Source organism: Hypanus sabinus, chromosome 10 (assembly GCF_030144855.1).
Source record: "Hypanus sabinus isolate sHypSab1 chromosome 10, sHypSab1.hap1, whole genome shotgun sequence".
Taxonomy (NCBI): domain Eukaryota; kingdom Metazoa; phylum Chordata; class Chondrichthyes; order Myliobatiformes; family Dasyatidae; genus Hypanus; species Hypanus sabinus.
This window is the reverse complement of record NC_082715.1, coordinates 112,691,239-112,707,080: the sequence shown is the minus strand read 5'-3', so window position 1 is coordinate 112,707,080 and position 15,842 is coordinate 112,691,239. Positions and strand designations below refer to the sequence as shown.

The 15,842-nt window shown below is 40.8% G+C and overlaps 1 protein-coding gene across 2 annotated transcripts in view; it reads left to right on the top strand.

The window, feature by feature from the left end:
• The window catches only part of aida (axin interactor, dorsalization associated), an 84,914-nt gene that overhangs the window by 55,059 nt on the left and 14,013 nt on the right, over positions 1-15,842 (top strand). Inside the window, exons 4-7 of one of the 2 annotated variants that reach the window (XM_059982653.1) lie at positions 897-951; positions 6,893-6,956; positions 8,162-8,259; positions 10,110-10,121. In XM_059982653.1, the coding sequence (XP_059838636.1) occupies positions 897-951; positions 6,893-6,956; positions 8,162-8,259; positions 10,110-10,121 (229 nt within the window). The remainder of the gene's footprint in view (positions 1-896; positions 952-6,892; positions 6,957-8,161; positions 8,260-10,109; positions 10,122-15,842) is intronic. The other variant, XM_059982654.1, reaches the window with a different exon arrangement.

Genomic DNA, 15,842 nt, shown 5'->3' with positions numbered 1-15,842 from the left:
ATGGACAATGACCTCAAGCATACCTCCAAAATTGTAGCAAAATTGCTTAAGGACAACAAAGTCAAGGTATTGAAGTGGCCATCACAAAGTCCTGACTTCAATCCATGTCTACTGTTCACTCTGAATTTCATGCAAGCAAGAATCGTTATTGTATCCTGATGTGAAGAAACTAATCTGAATCCAATTTAACAATTCTTAACAAGTAATGCCATGTTGAGTTAGAGAGTTGTGTACTAAAGTTAAAGTGTTAAACTGGCCCTGATCGCTCTTGAAAGCAACAGATCCCATGGTCAAAGTGCTTTAACCAATATTTATCTTTCATCCAACACTCCCAAACGAGATTATTTCAGTGTTTCTGTGTGTGAGATCTTGCTGTGTGTAAATTGGTGTTTGGAATTGCACTTCAGGTGTACAGTATGTAATTGCTATGGATTGATTTGAGGCTTGCACTAACGTAAGTTTCAAGTAACTCTCCATAGATGAGTTCCTCCAGCAGTTTCTGTGTTATTCTCGATTCTAACATCTGCAGTCTTTTGTACCCCTTTCAGCGTGTTGTGTTCCTCCTGGAGATGTATACTGCTCTTGTGTGCCACACAGTGTGATGTTTTTCAAGAGATATAGCACAGTTACAGGCCCTTTGGCCCAGTGAGCCCTGCTGCCCTATTACCCCCATGTGACCAATTACTACGAACCTGTATGTCTTTGGAATGTGGGAGAAAACCAGAGCACTTGGAGGAAACCTGCATGGTCACGGGGAGAACGCACAAACTCCTTACAGACGGTGGCGGAATTGACCCTGGGTCACTGGTGCTATAATATTGTTATGCTAACCACATTGCTACCATACTGTTATGAGGCCATAATGAGCATTTGTACTTTATTTTTAAATTTTATAGACAACACAATCTCAGGAAGCATTCAAATTGGAAGATTTGAAGACACTAGAACCAAGTGAGTATCTCTTGGGAATTGAGTCATGGTAAGGGAAGTACAGTGTTGTGCTGCAGTACAGGAGAACTCTTGTCTGTTCTGAACTAATGCTACTCAGAAGTCATCCATCCTTTTCTTCTGTAAATAAACTGCCATGCTTTTGATTAAGGTTGGGCCGGGAAACTCTCTGTACAATACTGATCTATTGAGTGATAAAGTCAGATCCTGCCAACAGTGAAAAAGTTCAAGCAACACACACAAAATCCTGGAGGAGCTTAGCAGGCCAGATTGCATCTGTGGAAAAGAGTCAATGTTTTGGACCAAAACCCTTTATCAGGACTGGAGAAAAAAAGATAAGAAGTCAGAGTAAGAAGGTGGGGAGAGGGGAGGAAGAAATTCAAGGTGATAGGCGAAACCGGGAGGAGGAGGGCTGAGGTAAAGAGCTGGAAAGTTGATTGGTAAAAGAGATAAAGGGCTGGAGAAGGGGGAATCTGATAGGAGAGGATAGAAGGCCTTGGAAGAAAGGGAAGGGGGAGGAGCACCAGAGCGAGGTGATGGACAGGTAAGGAGATAGTGAAAGAGGGAAATGGGAATGCATAATGGTGAAGTGGGGGGGGGGGGGCATTACCGGACGTTTGAGCAATTGATATTCATTCTATCAGGGTGGAGGCTACCCAGATGGAATATACGGTGTTGCTTCTCCAACCTGAGTGTGGCCTCATCGCGAGACAGTAGAGGAAGCCAAGGACCGACATGTTGGAAATGTTCATCCTGATCACTGGATGCATCAAATTTGATTGTGATTTCTGAACCTTCCTCTCTACCCGTACAACTTTCACCATGACTCTTTCCCTTGATTCTCTCCTTTTGCCTGCCTCTGATGACCTAGTTGCCAAGAATCCAATTCAGAAATCCTGTCCTAAGCAGCATCGCTACAACAAAGGCTTTTAATACAGCATCCTCTGCTGATGGCAACTTAGCTAAATTGTTTTGTCACATTGATACCACAATGCAATTAGAAAAATAAAAGCAATACATCAGTAAACTTATCTGTGCTTAACTCTGGCTCATAAAAATAAGTATAGCTGAGCGATACTTGATGTCCATTTGTTAATCCTATCTCAGCATTTACCTGCCTCTTGAAAGACTCCTGAATGTTTTCTTTTTCAGCCTCCACTTAGGAGCAGGATCAGGTCACTCAACTCCTGCCAGGCAATAAAGTCCTTAACTCCATTTTCCCAATTATAATCAAAGCCACCTCTTCTACTGCCTTTTGTGGAAAAGAATACAAAGACTCATGATCTCCTCAGAACACTTAGACTCATATTAAATTGCTGAGTCCTTGGCTTTAAGCAATGAGGAGGTGTAGGAGTCCAAAGACACACACTCAGCATTTTATAATCAGCTTCTTCCCCTCCGTCATCAGATTTATTATTGGATAATGAACTCATGAGCACTACCTCACTATTTTTCACCTCTTTTTGCACTACTTATTTAATTTTATAGTGTTTTTATCATGTATTTCACTGTACAGGTGCCACAAAACAACGAATTTCATGACATATGCCAGTGATACTAAACCTGATTCTGATCCTGATTCTGACCTTCACCTCATTTTCCTTGGCAAGACCTTTTAGGAACTTGTTTGTTTGCATTGTCTCCTCTCCTTTCTTAAGACTCCAATAGATACAACCCTATCTCCTCCAACACGTTCCAGATTCATCTTTTCTGAGATGTTTCTGATACATTGAACATCCTTCACAACCAGCAGCTCCAGATGCAGTTTTCCCATAATTGAAGCAAAACCTGTGAAAATTTATATTCATTTCTCTTTCCAAAAAGTGATCGTGTCTGCTAGCTTAATTATTTGCTTTAATCTTAAATCATTCAAATGACTATTTCTTTGTAAAAATCAAGATATATAGGATTAGTGCAGAAAAGCGCTGCTGAGGTAAAAAGATGAACCGTGATTTTATTGAATGATAGAACAGCCACTCAGGGTGGTATAGCCTGCCCCTGTTTCTATTTCCTCTGTATATTTTAGTAAATTTATAGGCTTACTTTTCAAATATTTAGTCCTGTAGTCCTGGATCAGTGTAGCTGCCCTACACCAAATCTTCTGTAAAGTCTTTGTAAGAAAAAGTTTGGTGAGGACCAAGGAACATGATTGATGAATTCTCTGTCCAGTGTGGATAAAGCTGTAAAATCTTTAATTTCTCAGTGAAAGAGCCTTATTGATTTGAAAGATGGTGGCAGCAACTGTGCTGTACTCCCATAGAATGGCACTGAAAATCCTGTCTGATTAATTAAAAAAAATCCAGGAAATACTTAGTGATATTGGATACCGTCTGTGGAAAGTGAACAGAATTAATGATTTGAGTCAGATAAAGGGTTAACCATGTTTCTCCCTCTACAGATGCTGCATCACATGCTGAATGTTTCCAGAATTATGTTTTTAATTGTTTTAACATGTACAGTTTATTTCCCTTTGTTATTACATGTTCAAGTATTTGTCTAGAACCCAGAGACGAGCTACCACTGACCTTAAAGACATAATTTAACTGAGTCCCTGCCATAAGTGCTTCTTCTGGCAGCATGACTATTCTTTAACATTATAAACTTGCTGTTCCCCTTGTTGTAAATTATCCCTATCTAAGATATAGTAAGGACCCTGTTAAAGTTGCTGAAAGTAATTCTGAAACTGCTTGCCAGGGAGCATTACCTAGGGCTGCTGACCTGCATCTCCAAACAACTCGTTATCAACCTAGCACTGACAGGGACCCATGAGTTGATTACATGTTTAGCAAATCTTTAAGATGGGTACCTGCAAAAGAGAGATTTAAAACTTGCCACTTTAAATTATACTTGCTTACGGGAAGCCATTAGGTCCAGTGAGCCGAAGGTAGCTACCAGCAGAATCATTCCATCTGTCCCACTCCCCCTCCTCTACCTCTGTAACCTGTTATCTTTCACTTTCTCCTCAACTCCTCCTGATTCTCCTACCACTCAACTATCCCAAGGGTAATCTACAGGATCTTTAGGATGCGGGAGGAAACTGGAGCATCCAGGGGTGACCTTGTATTCACAGGGAGAACGCGTGGTGTTTGCACAGACAGCACCAGAAGTCAGGATCAAATGTGGGTTGCTGCTGGAACTTCTGGGCCATTATGGTGAAATTGAGTGAAAATGTGGCCTCAGTTGTATAATCACCTCACAGTAGCTGTAAAGTCCCAACTGTCACATTGCAAAGATAGGCTGAGTGACATAGGGACATCATGGTTGCCTAGCGGTTAGCACAGCGTTATTATAGCTTGGAGCATCGGAGTTCAGAGTTTAATCCTAACATCTTCTGTAAGGAGTTTGTATGTCCTCCTTGTGGAATGCATATGGGTTTCTTTTGGGTGCTCTGATCTCCTCCCACAGTCCAAAGACGTATTGGTTCATAGGTTAATCCATTGTAAATTGTCCAGGGATTAGGCTAGGGTTAAATAGGTGAGTTGCTGATGGCATGGCTCAAAGGGCTGGAAGGACCTATAAACTGCAGAAAGTTGTAAACTCAGCCAGCTTCATCATGGGCACTAACTTCCCCAGCAACCAGGGCATCTTCAAGGAGCGATGCCCTAAAAAGGTGGCATCCAGCATTAAGGACCCCCATTACTCTGGACATGCCCTCTTCTCATTGCTATCACTGGGGAGGAGGTACCGGAGCCTGAAGGCACACACTTAACTATTCAGGAACAACTTCTTTCCCCCTGCCATCAGATTTATGAATGGACATTTGAACCCATGAATACCAACTTCTATATGTATATAAAAAATCTCGCTCTCCCTCTCCTCCCTCTCCCCCTCCTCCCTCTCCCTCTCCCCCCTCCACCCTCCCACCCTCTCACCAATATGTCCGCCCATTTCATCTACACTCACTTGCCTGCTTTTAGGTAGGTATATGGATAGGAAAGTGTCTTTTTAACTTTTTATTGTACCTGCCCCTGCCACTTCCTTTGGCAGCTTGTTTCATATTCCCTCCACCCTCTGTGAAGAAGTTACCCCTCAGGTCCTTTGAAACTTTCCCCTCACCTTAACCTTGTGGCCACCAGTTTTTGATTTATTTTCCCTGGGGGAAAATATGTGTGCCTATGTAACCCTACTTTTACTACTCATGATTTTATACACCTCTACAAGGTTATTCCTCGGGCTCCTACACTGCAAGGAATAAAGTTCTCGCCCATTCTCCCAAGGGGTTAGATTCTCATTCTAATCCCTTGCATCCTTGCAAAATTCTTGTAATTGCATTACAAAAAATTAGGTATCAGTGGACCAGGCCCAAACTGTCCAACAGAGGGTGAAACTATTGCTTTACACTCTAAGGTATGATGCCATGATAACTTCACAAAACTGAAGGGCAGGTTGCTTCAGAGCAACACACACAAAATGCTGGAGGAACTGAGTAGATCAGTCAGCACTATATAGAATATGGAAATGAATGAACAGTTGACATTTTGGGCGGAGACCATTCTTCAGGACTGAAAAGAAAGGGGAAAGACATCAAAATAAAAGGTAGGAGGAGGGGAAGGAGAATAACTAGAAGGTGATAATTGAAGCCAGGTGGGTGGGAAAGGTAAAGGGTTGGAGAAGAAGGAATCTGATAGAGGAGAGTGGACCATGGGAGAAAGGGAAGAAGGAGGGGCACCGGGTGGGAGGGGGTTGATAGAGTTGAGAGGAAGAGAAGAGTCCAGAATGGAGGATTGAAGAAGAGGGAAGGGGAAGGAACAAAAGAATTACTGGAATCAGTGCTTTTGCCATCAGGTTGGAAACTAAGCAGATGGAATGAGGTGTTGAACCTCATGCTGAGAGAGGCCTCATCATGGCAAAAGAGGAGGCCATGGACCAACATGTCGGATTAGGAATGAGTATAGGAATTAAAATGGTTGTCCACCGGGAATTCCATTTTTGGTGGATGGAGCAGAGGTACTCGACAAAGCGGTCCCCCAGTGTGATTGGTTATCACTGATGTAGAGGAGGCTGCATTGGGAGAACCGGATGTAATAGATTACCCCAATAGATTCGCAGTTGAAGTGATGTCTCACTTGGAACGACTGTTTGGAGCCTTGAATGGAGATAAGGGAGGAGGTGAATGACAGGTTAGCATTTATGGCTCCAGGGATATGTGCCAGGAGGGAGATATGTGGGGAGGGACGAATGGTCAAGAGGAATCATGGAAGAAGCGGTCCCTGTGGAAAGTGGAGCGTGGAGGGGGAGGTATAGTAAAGATGTGTTTGGTGGTAGGATCCCATTAAAGATGGTGGAAATTGGCAGATTATTTTACACAGGTTGTGCCACAACTATTTTCTGCATCCTCTCCTTCAGGAGAACTAGAGATCTGGATATCAAAACACTGTGTCAAAGATTCTTAAATGTGATTGTAGTTAAATTCCTGCATCCATTTAAGCATCATCATAAGTGAAATCAGTATGGGTTAAAATATGATTGCAACCATCAAAGATCATTAATTTATTCATCTAGGGGGTTGCACATTTATTGCCCATCCCTAAATGCCCCTAATGTGGCATATTTTGAGTTGATTACATGGCTTTAGGTCTGGAATAAAGGGGACCAGATCTGGGAGGGGATACTGGCTTTCCCTCCTGAAGAGCAGTGTGGATAAGATGGTTTAAGGCAGATTTTGAGTTTCAGGATCACTGTAACTGATACCAGGTTTTTGGAATTTCTGAACTTACTAATTATTGTAGTGGAATTTGAATTGGGGCTTCAAATCAATAGTTGACTCTTTTGGATTTTAGTCCAGTAACTTAACCACATGAATTCCAATATGATTGCAAAGTTTAAAGATTGAATCTGTCTGTTTGAAAACAACTACAGGGTCTGGAGATGAAAGCCCATATTTACCTGCACTGCTGCTTTTAATAGTAGACATTGGTTTGTTTTCTGCTTTTTTTCTTTACAGTTTTAAAGAACATTCTTTCTTATAACAAAGATTTTCCTTTTGATGTTCAACCTGTCCCTATAAGGTAAATGATTTAATTTGGCATCTTGTCCATTAAAACTCTTAGCTTAATAAAATTGATCCATCTTGATAATGAGTTGCTTCTGTTCTCTTTCTTTTGGGCATGCGATTTTCCAACAGACTATCAGGATTTGTCCATGATTTGTTCATGCCACAGAGCCTCAGCTTGCTTTCCATCCAGTCTTCCTTTTCTGCTGCATCAGCTGATTTCTGTCCTAGTTAAGTGAATAACTAAAATAACACTTCATTTTGCTTGATGACTGAATGAATCTTTACTTTATGGTGGGTTTCTCTAATGACTTTGGTGATCACATTGATGTTGAATTCTTGTTCCTGTGGTTTGATGAAATTGTCTTCTCTGTGAACGGAGAAGAGTGATCTTACTGATGTCCCGGGCTCACAGTTTTCCTCTGTAGGTTAGAGGTCCCAGATGTTTCACAAGACAGTCATGGCTGCAGTTACTGATGCTGACAGGCATAATTGGAGTGATCATTTAGTATTTTAATTGCTCAGGCTGTTCCCTTTTTCAATAAATGTTTACAATGGAGACACAAGAGACTGCAGATGCTGGAATTTGGAGCATATACAATCTGTGGAAGAACTCAGCGGGTCAAGCAGCATATGTTGGGGTGGGTGAGAAGTTGTTGACATTTCAGTTTGAAACCTTGCTCCCCTCCCCTACGAGGCAATAACCTACCTATTATTTTACACCCTTCATCAGCCAACATATCATCCCAGAATGCTTTCTCACTACTCATTTTATACCAGCCATCTTGCCTTTCAATCCTTATTCAGGGTTTCAACCTAAAATATCTCAAAATCCTTTCTTTTCTCTGCTTAGGCCTCTGAGTTCTTCCAGCAGATTGTTTATTGTTCAGTAAGTGTTTAAATAGTCTCTTAATTTTTAAAAAAAGAACTTAATAGTAACTAATCAATGAGCAAGGAATCCTTTCACCTTCACATGTCTTTCCAGGGGATAGGGGGTGCATTGAACAGTCTTGGTGTAGAAATAGCCATTTACAAGGACAGGTTGTGATGCATTGAATTGTTAGGAGCTTTATGTAATGAAATGCAGCTCATTGTCTGTGTGGTCCCATATTTCAACTTATAGGCTCAACTTCCTGTAGCATTTGGAGTTATTTTGAGTCAAGGATAAGTTGCCGGAAGGCTGGGAATCTTCATAAGCATTGGTTTTGATTTGTGTGACAGGAAAATCTTGGCACCTGGAGAAGAGGAGAACTTGGAGTTTGAGGAAGAGGAGGATGGCGGAGCAGGAACCCCTGACTTCTTCACTACCAGAGTTCCAGGTTGGCTAATGGGGCACTGATTCCTGTACTTGAATTTCTGGGCTTGTTGATGAAGGCAGAATGATGAGTGCTGAATTGAATAAAACCGGCGATATTTGGCCATCTGTTCCTGATAGGAATCAAAGAGAAGCATTCACAATGCTGAAGGGATTCAACTTGGTTCTTATCTGTTCCAGTGAAGTAGGATTTATCATCTCTACAGCAGGGAATATCCCTGGGTAGTTTCACCCATACCTAGTGGTTAGGTCTGGTGGACTCTCCCCACATTCTGTGACATATGAACCTTCAGTCTGAAGCCACTGTCCTTTCTCCTTTCTGTGTTCAAGGTTAAATGGCCCATTGAGTTGTGGTGAGGAAAGCAGCAAACCAGTCTCAGCATTTCTCTAGGTTTTATTGTTCAGTGGTGATAGCAGTGCTGGTGGGTGAACTGTAGACTTGCTTACATTTCCTTGTGACATTTGGCCCATTGAGTTCATGCCAGCTCTCAGCACAAGCCATTATCCCCTTCCCTCTTACTTCCTTGTAACCTATTCTCTCTTACATTCCCAGTAAGTCCCTTCTGACTTCCCTGCCACTCACTTACACTCCATCTTGCTCTGTAACCAGGTGATAGAGCCTCTGAGACATACTCATCTACATGGTTTATAAAAATCACAATGCATCATAAATGCTTACCCTTCCAGATAAAACCCACGTTAGTTTGACTGACACAGCTGTTTCCACATGTGTAAGAATAATTGGGACTGTTTGGTTAAGCTGTTCTTCATTCATTTATTGAGTAATAACAGTCCTGTTACAGTGAGAAAGCCATTGTTTTCCTTAAGAAATTCTGCCATACTTTCAGTAAGGACAGGTTCATATTCATAGGTTGTGTAATTCTAGGCCCTGGAAAATATTTCCATGGGATTCCTTTTAGTTTATTCATTATCTGCTCTATTCATCTCTGCCCTAAAACAGAAACACTTGATAGTCCTTAAATGGGGACAGATGTTTTTAAAAAATCAATGAATTAGACTATCCATTTTCCACAAGTGTGCTCTCCAATTCAATGAACCCTCTCAAAGTCCCTGTATTGCTGAATGCTTCTCCTGAGCAGCCCTTTATTTGTGAAACTGTTTTGCTTTGAACCAGTGTTCACTTGGTGCTGTAGAGTAGTGTGTCCTGTGTTGATCCAGTTCCCCCAGGCCCCTCCAAATCAGAACAAGATCATTATCTGTGCATTTTCTTCACTTATTTTTCACAGACTCCATTCTAGTTAAGTACCCAGACAAGAGCACTTTTGTTCTATTGACATGTTATGACAGTGTTCAACTTGTGTTGTCAATGAACAACCTTCTACTGTACCCAAGCATACCCTTAGCCTTGATATCAACTGTCAGTGATCCACCAGGGATTAAAGGATACACATTACCAGCCCTCCTCCATACTAAGTGAGAAAGGACTAAGAAAAACTTTACCACTTAGTATTGCCATTGTAAGGACCGTGTAACTCATTCCCCTGTGACTGAGACGATTGATTTTCTTCACCCGCACCCCCCCCCAAGCTGATAGTTGCTCCTGTTTCTTCGGTTGATCCCCATGATGATGGGGATCACAGGGGTTGTGCAAACTCATGACCAAGGATTCAAAACTTAATCGTGACTTGCAAACTTGCTTTTTGGCAAATTTTACTTCTTGTTCTGCTTCGTGCTCACTGCCAGTCTTTTGCCATCACTGTATAATTACAGCGTGTTAGGGTTGTAGATTGTATTAAGGTGATGCATTAACATGTGATCCTGTCTTTCATCTGCATGGTCTGGTTCTGTTGGCTCACCTGCTTCTGACCTGCATGTCCTGCGTTCTAACCCTAGGAGCTGTAGAAGGTAATGGGGTTGCTTTTGATATTTACCATGATGGGTTTGTTCTGTGGGGTCAAATCAACCTTTTTACTTCAGTCATTGATCTTTACAGAAAAGTAGATTAAGGTAATGATTGGAAATCCATTGGCAAGAGTGCAGAATGTACCTTCAGTCTTCTTCTCAACTGCTGTTAGTGTTGTTCATCCATTCCTGAAGCTGCATCCATATTGCTCCTGCAGGATACCCAACTCCACTGGTCTCCTGACTGTTCCATGCCACTGGCCGTCCTTAGTCCAGCAAATTAATTTTTTTACTAACATTCTCTTTGCAGACCTTCTTCAACCTTCAATAAGCATTTCTGGCCTCTTGCATTCCCTTCATGCTACTATAGGCTGCCAAGATCAATTTGTCTTTGTGCAATTCTCTGCCACTGCTCCATGTGCACCTGATTGTTTGGCCAAGCCGTTAGAGTCCGAGTCAGCATCAGGTTTATTATCACTGTCATATGTTGTGAAATTTGTTGTTTTGTGGCAGCAGTATTATTAGTTCTAATATCTCCTATCCTGCATGCCAAGTGATCTCTTGGGGTGTTTTACTATTTAAGGTGTTTTAGAAATGCAAGTTATTTTTGTTGTAAGTTGATCCTCTTTAAAAATATCTCTACCTGTAAGTTTTCCATCTCTTTGCCTCCTCACTTTGGTCTACAACTGTCCTGCAATTTTTAAAATTGAAATCCTGACCTGTACCTTTGTCAGTCAAATGTTGTATCTGATTGACAGCCATGGAAGAACAATCCATGGTATCACTGCACTGCTCTTTCAGCATCTCTATTGTGGTTGCTCTTTTAACCTACCAGTGTTTCCAAGCAGAGTGAAACACCAGTATTTCTTCAACAGTATAGTGCAGTTTTTGTCTTCATTCACTAGATCTGGGCAGAGGCAGAGAGAACTTTAGCTCAGGGTATCAATCACATGGACAGTGATAATCCTGAAGAATATTTGCATTGTTTGTTCAAGTGGGCTTGCTACATCAATTGGAGTTGTCTTGTGTCTCCCCTTTTTCTTTCCAGTTTTGATTAAGTCTTATGAGTTGTAACATAAACTGTCCATTTCCCTCCATAAATCTCTGCAGGTCAGGCAAGTACCTCCAGCATTATGTGTATTGCTGTGATGGTGGATGAAATGTATAAGTCTGGAGCATGCGTCCAAAGAATAGATTTGGGCCTGTTGTGGTATTAGTTTTGCTGCTTACTGTACTTGTACCTGGTGTCTAGAACATCAAAGAGCACCAAAGGTTCACGCTGACAGCTTGCCAGGTATTGTGCAACATTGAATTTATCGCAGAGTAACAGGTCCTTTGGTGCACCACGTCCATATTGACCTTTTTGCTCATCTAGGTGAATCCCATTTACCTGCACTGGATCCATATCCTGCCATGCTTTGCTTTCTAAGTGTCTCATAATGTAGTTATTATATTAGATACCATCACCTTCTTTGGCAGTGAGTTCCAGATATCAATTACTCATTCTTAAAAAAGAACTTCCCTGATCCCCTTTAAAACTCCTTCCTCTCACCTTAAACTCATGCCCTCTTGTTCCAACCATGGGGGGAGGATTCTGTTATCTACCCTCCCTAGGCCTTTGATTATTTTACACGTCTCTATTAAATCGCCCCTCAGCCTCCTTCACTCTGGGGAAAACAAAGCAACCTATCCAAACCTTCCCAATAGTTAAAACCTTCAATCCAGGCAATATCCAGATGAATCTCCACTGCACTCTCACCAACACAACCACATCTTTAATCTAGTGTAGTGACCAGAAATGCACATAATACTAAACTGTGGTCCAATTGGTGTTTTGTAAAGTTGCAACATAACTTTTACATTCTATGCCTGGACCTACAAGGATATGCATACTGCATGCCTTCACCTCTTTGCCCACATGTAGCCAATTTAAAGGAGCAATAGGCTGTTCACCAATGTTTATTTATGTCCCACATGTTGTGTATTTATATTTCAGTAATATTTGATTAATATTATAAATACATTGATTAAGCATTTTTTGTTTACATAATTCATGACAGGTTATAGATAAAAGTAAGTGAATGGCCTATGTCATAAATAGGCTCCTCACTGAAGTAAAAACAGAACGAGACATGCATCTCCTGGCTCCGTGTTTTCTTTCAATTACTTGTATGTTTTGTTACAAAGCATAACAGTGGTGATGAGTAAGTTTTAAAACAAACCTGAGATGACTACCTAACTGTTGAAATGTAGTAAGATGTTCAAGTTTTTAAAAAAACACAGCTCGTCTTCTTTGCAAGTGGAAGAGACAGAAGGTTGAGTTTTAAACAAAAGGCAAAAATCAGACAAATTCATGGGTTCATAAGCTGTGAGTACCATGTGATGATATTAATACTTTTTTTTAAATGGCTGGCTACATCAGAAAAATAGACACATTCGATTGCACAACTGATAACTGAGTGATATATACTGAGTGAATTGAGCGGTATTTTGAAATAAACGAAATAGCTAATGAGAGGTAAGTGCCGGTTTTGCTGAGTGTAATTCATAGAAAAGCATATAATTTGCCTAGAAATTTAGTTGCTTCAACCAAACCTGCCAAAATGACCTTTGCTGATATTATGAAGGTATTGCAGGAACATTTAGAATCAAAACCATTTTTGGTTGCAGAATGCTTTAGGTTTCATAAGTGGAATCAAAAGTAAGGGGAGCCTATTTCAGCATATGTAGCTGAATTGAAGAGATTGTCCAAGCATTGTCAGTTTGGTAATGGGCTTAAAGATACACTGAGAGATTGTTTAGTTTGTGGAATCTTACAAGAAAACATTCAAAAAACAGCACCTAACTGAAGCACAACTTCAATTTACAAGAGCAGTTCAAACTGCTGTATCGGTGGAAAGAGCATGCAGAGACGTAATTAAGTTGTAGTCAGGAATGAAAGTTAAAGAGAACAAAATTACGTTGTCCAAACAGAAGTCGGCCTGTCAAACAAATTGGATTACTACTGTGGCAAGGGTTCACGTACACTAAACCAATACAGATTTAAAGGTGAAACTTACAGAATTAAGTAATCTTGAGATTTACAATGTGAGAACCAACCAGAGACAAGCAATATGGCCTATATCAAATATGAACAGCAAATTAATTAAAATGGAATTAGACACTGGCTCAGCTGTTTCAAAATGAATTTGAACATCATTTCAAAGATACTGAACTGAAGCCTGCAATTATCCAACATAAGATGAATACTGGAGAAAAGATAACTCCTGTAATAGCATCATGCTAACCTCTACACTATCATGCCAGTAATCTCATAGGGCTATATAAAATGATGAGGGGTATAGATGAAGTGAATGCATTCTGTCTTTTTCCCAGATTTGGGGAATTGAGAACAAGAGGGCATAGGTTTAAAGTGAGAGTTGAGAGATTTAATAGGACCCTGAGGGGCAGCCTTTTTGTCCAAAGGCGGTCCATATATGGAGTGGGTTGCCAGAGTTCAACTGTTTGAGGCAGGTGAATTAACATTTAAAAGACACTTGGACAGGTACATGGATAAGAAAGATTTAGAGGAGTGTGGTCCAAATGTGGGCTAGTGGGACAAGCAGAGGAGTGTTTTGGTCAGCAAAGACTTGTTGGGCTGAAGAGTCTGTATGACTCATGACATGCCATATTGTCAGCAGCTTTGTCCATTTCATGAGGTGTTTAAATGAGATTTGTCAGGTCTTTTTCAATCCATTCACAGGACATGTATGAAGGTGCTTATGGCAGTGATCACGATATGAATGAGTTCAACTTGAAATTTGATAGGTAGAAAGTGAAGTCTGGCGTAGCAGTATTTCAGTTGAGTAAAGGAAATTACAGTAGTATGAGGGAGGAGTTGGCCAAAGTAACTTCAAAAAAGATTCTGGCAGGGATGCTAGCAGGGCAACAATGGCATGAGTTTCTGAGAAAAATGAGGAAAGTTCAGGATAGATGTATTCCAAAAATGAAGAAATACTCTAATCACAAAATAGTATAACTTGCTGACAAGGGAAGTCAAACCTAATGTAAAAGCAAAAGAGAGGGCACGCAATAAAGTAAAAATTAGTGGAAAGAAAGGATTGAGAAGCTTTTAAAAACCTGCAGAGAGCAACTGAATGAATCATTAGGAGGTAAAAGATGAACTATGAAAGTATGCCACTACAGACAATATCAAAATGGAAAAAGCTTTTTCCAAGTATGAAAAATAAATAAATAAACAAACAAATAAATAAATAAAAAGAGAGATGAGAGGGGATATAGAGCCACTTGAAAATGAGGCTGGAGAAATAATGGGGGACAAGGAGATGACAGATGAACTAAATGAGTAATTTGCATCAGTCTTCACTGTGAAGGACACCAGATGTGTGCCAGATGTTGAATGGTGTGAAGGAAGAGAAGTGAGTGCAGTTACTATTAGTAGAGAGAAGCGGGTCAAGGAGCTGAAAGACATAAGCATACATAAGCGTCACCCCAGCCAGATGAACTGCACCCTAGGGTTCTGAAAGAGGTAACGGTTGAGATTGGGGAGGCATTAGTAATGCTTTTTCAAAAATCCTTGGACCCTGGCTTGGTGCTAGAGGACTGAGAAATTGCAAATGCACTCTACTCTTTAAAAAATGAGGAAAGCAGCAGAAAGGAAGTTATAGATCAGTTAGCCTGATCTTAGTGGTTGGAAAGATGTTGGAGTCAGATGTAAAGGATGAAGTGGTGGAGTACTTGGTGACATGGGACAAGACAGGACAAAGTCAGCATGGTATCCTTAAGGAAAAATCTTGCCTGATGAACTTGTTGAAATTCTCTGAGGAGATTACAAATAGGATAGATAAAGGGGATACAGTGGATGCTGTATATTTGGACCTTCAGAAGACCTTTGACAAGGTGCTTACCAAGTTAAGAGCCCATGGTATTACAGGGCATGGTTGGAGCACTGGCTGATTGGTAGGAGGCGTGAGTGGGAATAAAAGGATCCTTTTCTGACTAGTGGTATCAGGACCGCTTCTTCTTATGCTTGATTTCAGTTATTTAGAGGATGAAATAGATGGCTTTATTGCCAAGTTTGCAGATTATACGAAGGTTGGTGGAGGGGCAGGTAGCGTTGAGGAAACAGGTAGGTTACATAAGAACTTAGATTAGGAAAATGGGCAAGAAAGGGGCGAATGAAATACAATGTTGCAAAATGCATGGTCATGCACTTTGGTAGTAGAAATAAATGTGCAGACTATTTTCTAAACGGTGAAAATCCAAAAATCTGAGCTGAAAAGGGATTTGGGAGCTCTTGTGCTGAACATCGTAAAGGTTAACTTGCAGTTGGTGGTAAGGAAGGCAAATGCAATGTCAGTATTCATTTCAAGAGATCTGGAATATAAGAGCAGGGGTACTAGTGAGGCCTCACCTTGGGTATGGTGAACAGTTTTGAAAAGATCTTTAAGAAAAGATGCTTCTGGCATTGGAGAGGGCTCAGAGGAGGTTCACAAGGATGATTCCAGGAATTAAAGGGTTATTATATGAGGAATGATTGATAGCTCAGGGCCTGTACTCACTGGAATTTAGAAGGATGAGGGGGCTCTCATTGAAACTTTTCAAATGTTGAAAAGCCTAGACAGAGTCAATGTGGAAAGGATGTTTCCCATGGTTGGGGAATCTAAAACAAGAGGGCACAGCATCAGGATAGAGGGGTGTCCATTTAAAACAAATGCAGATAAA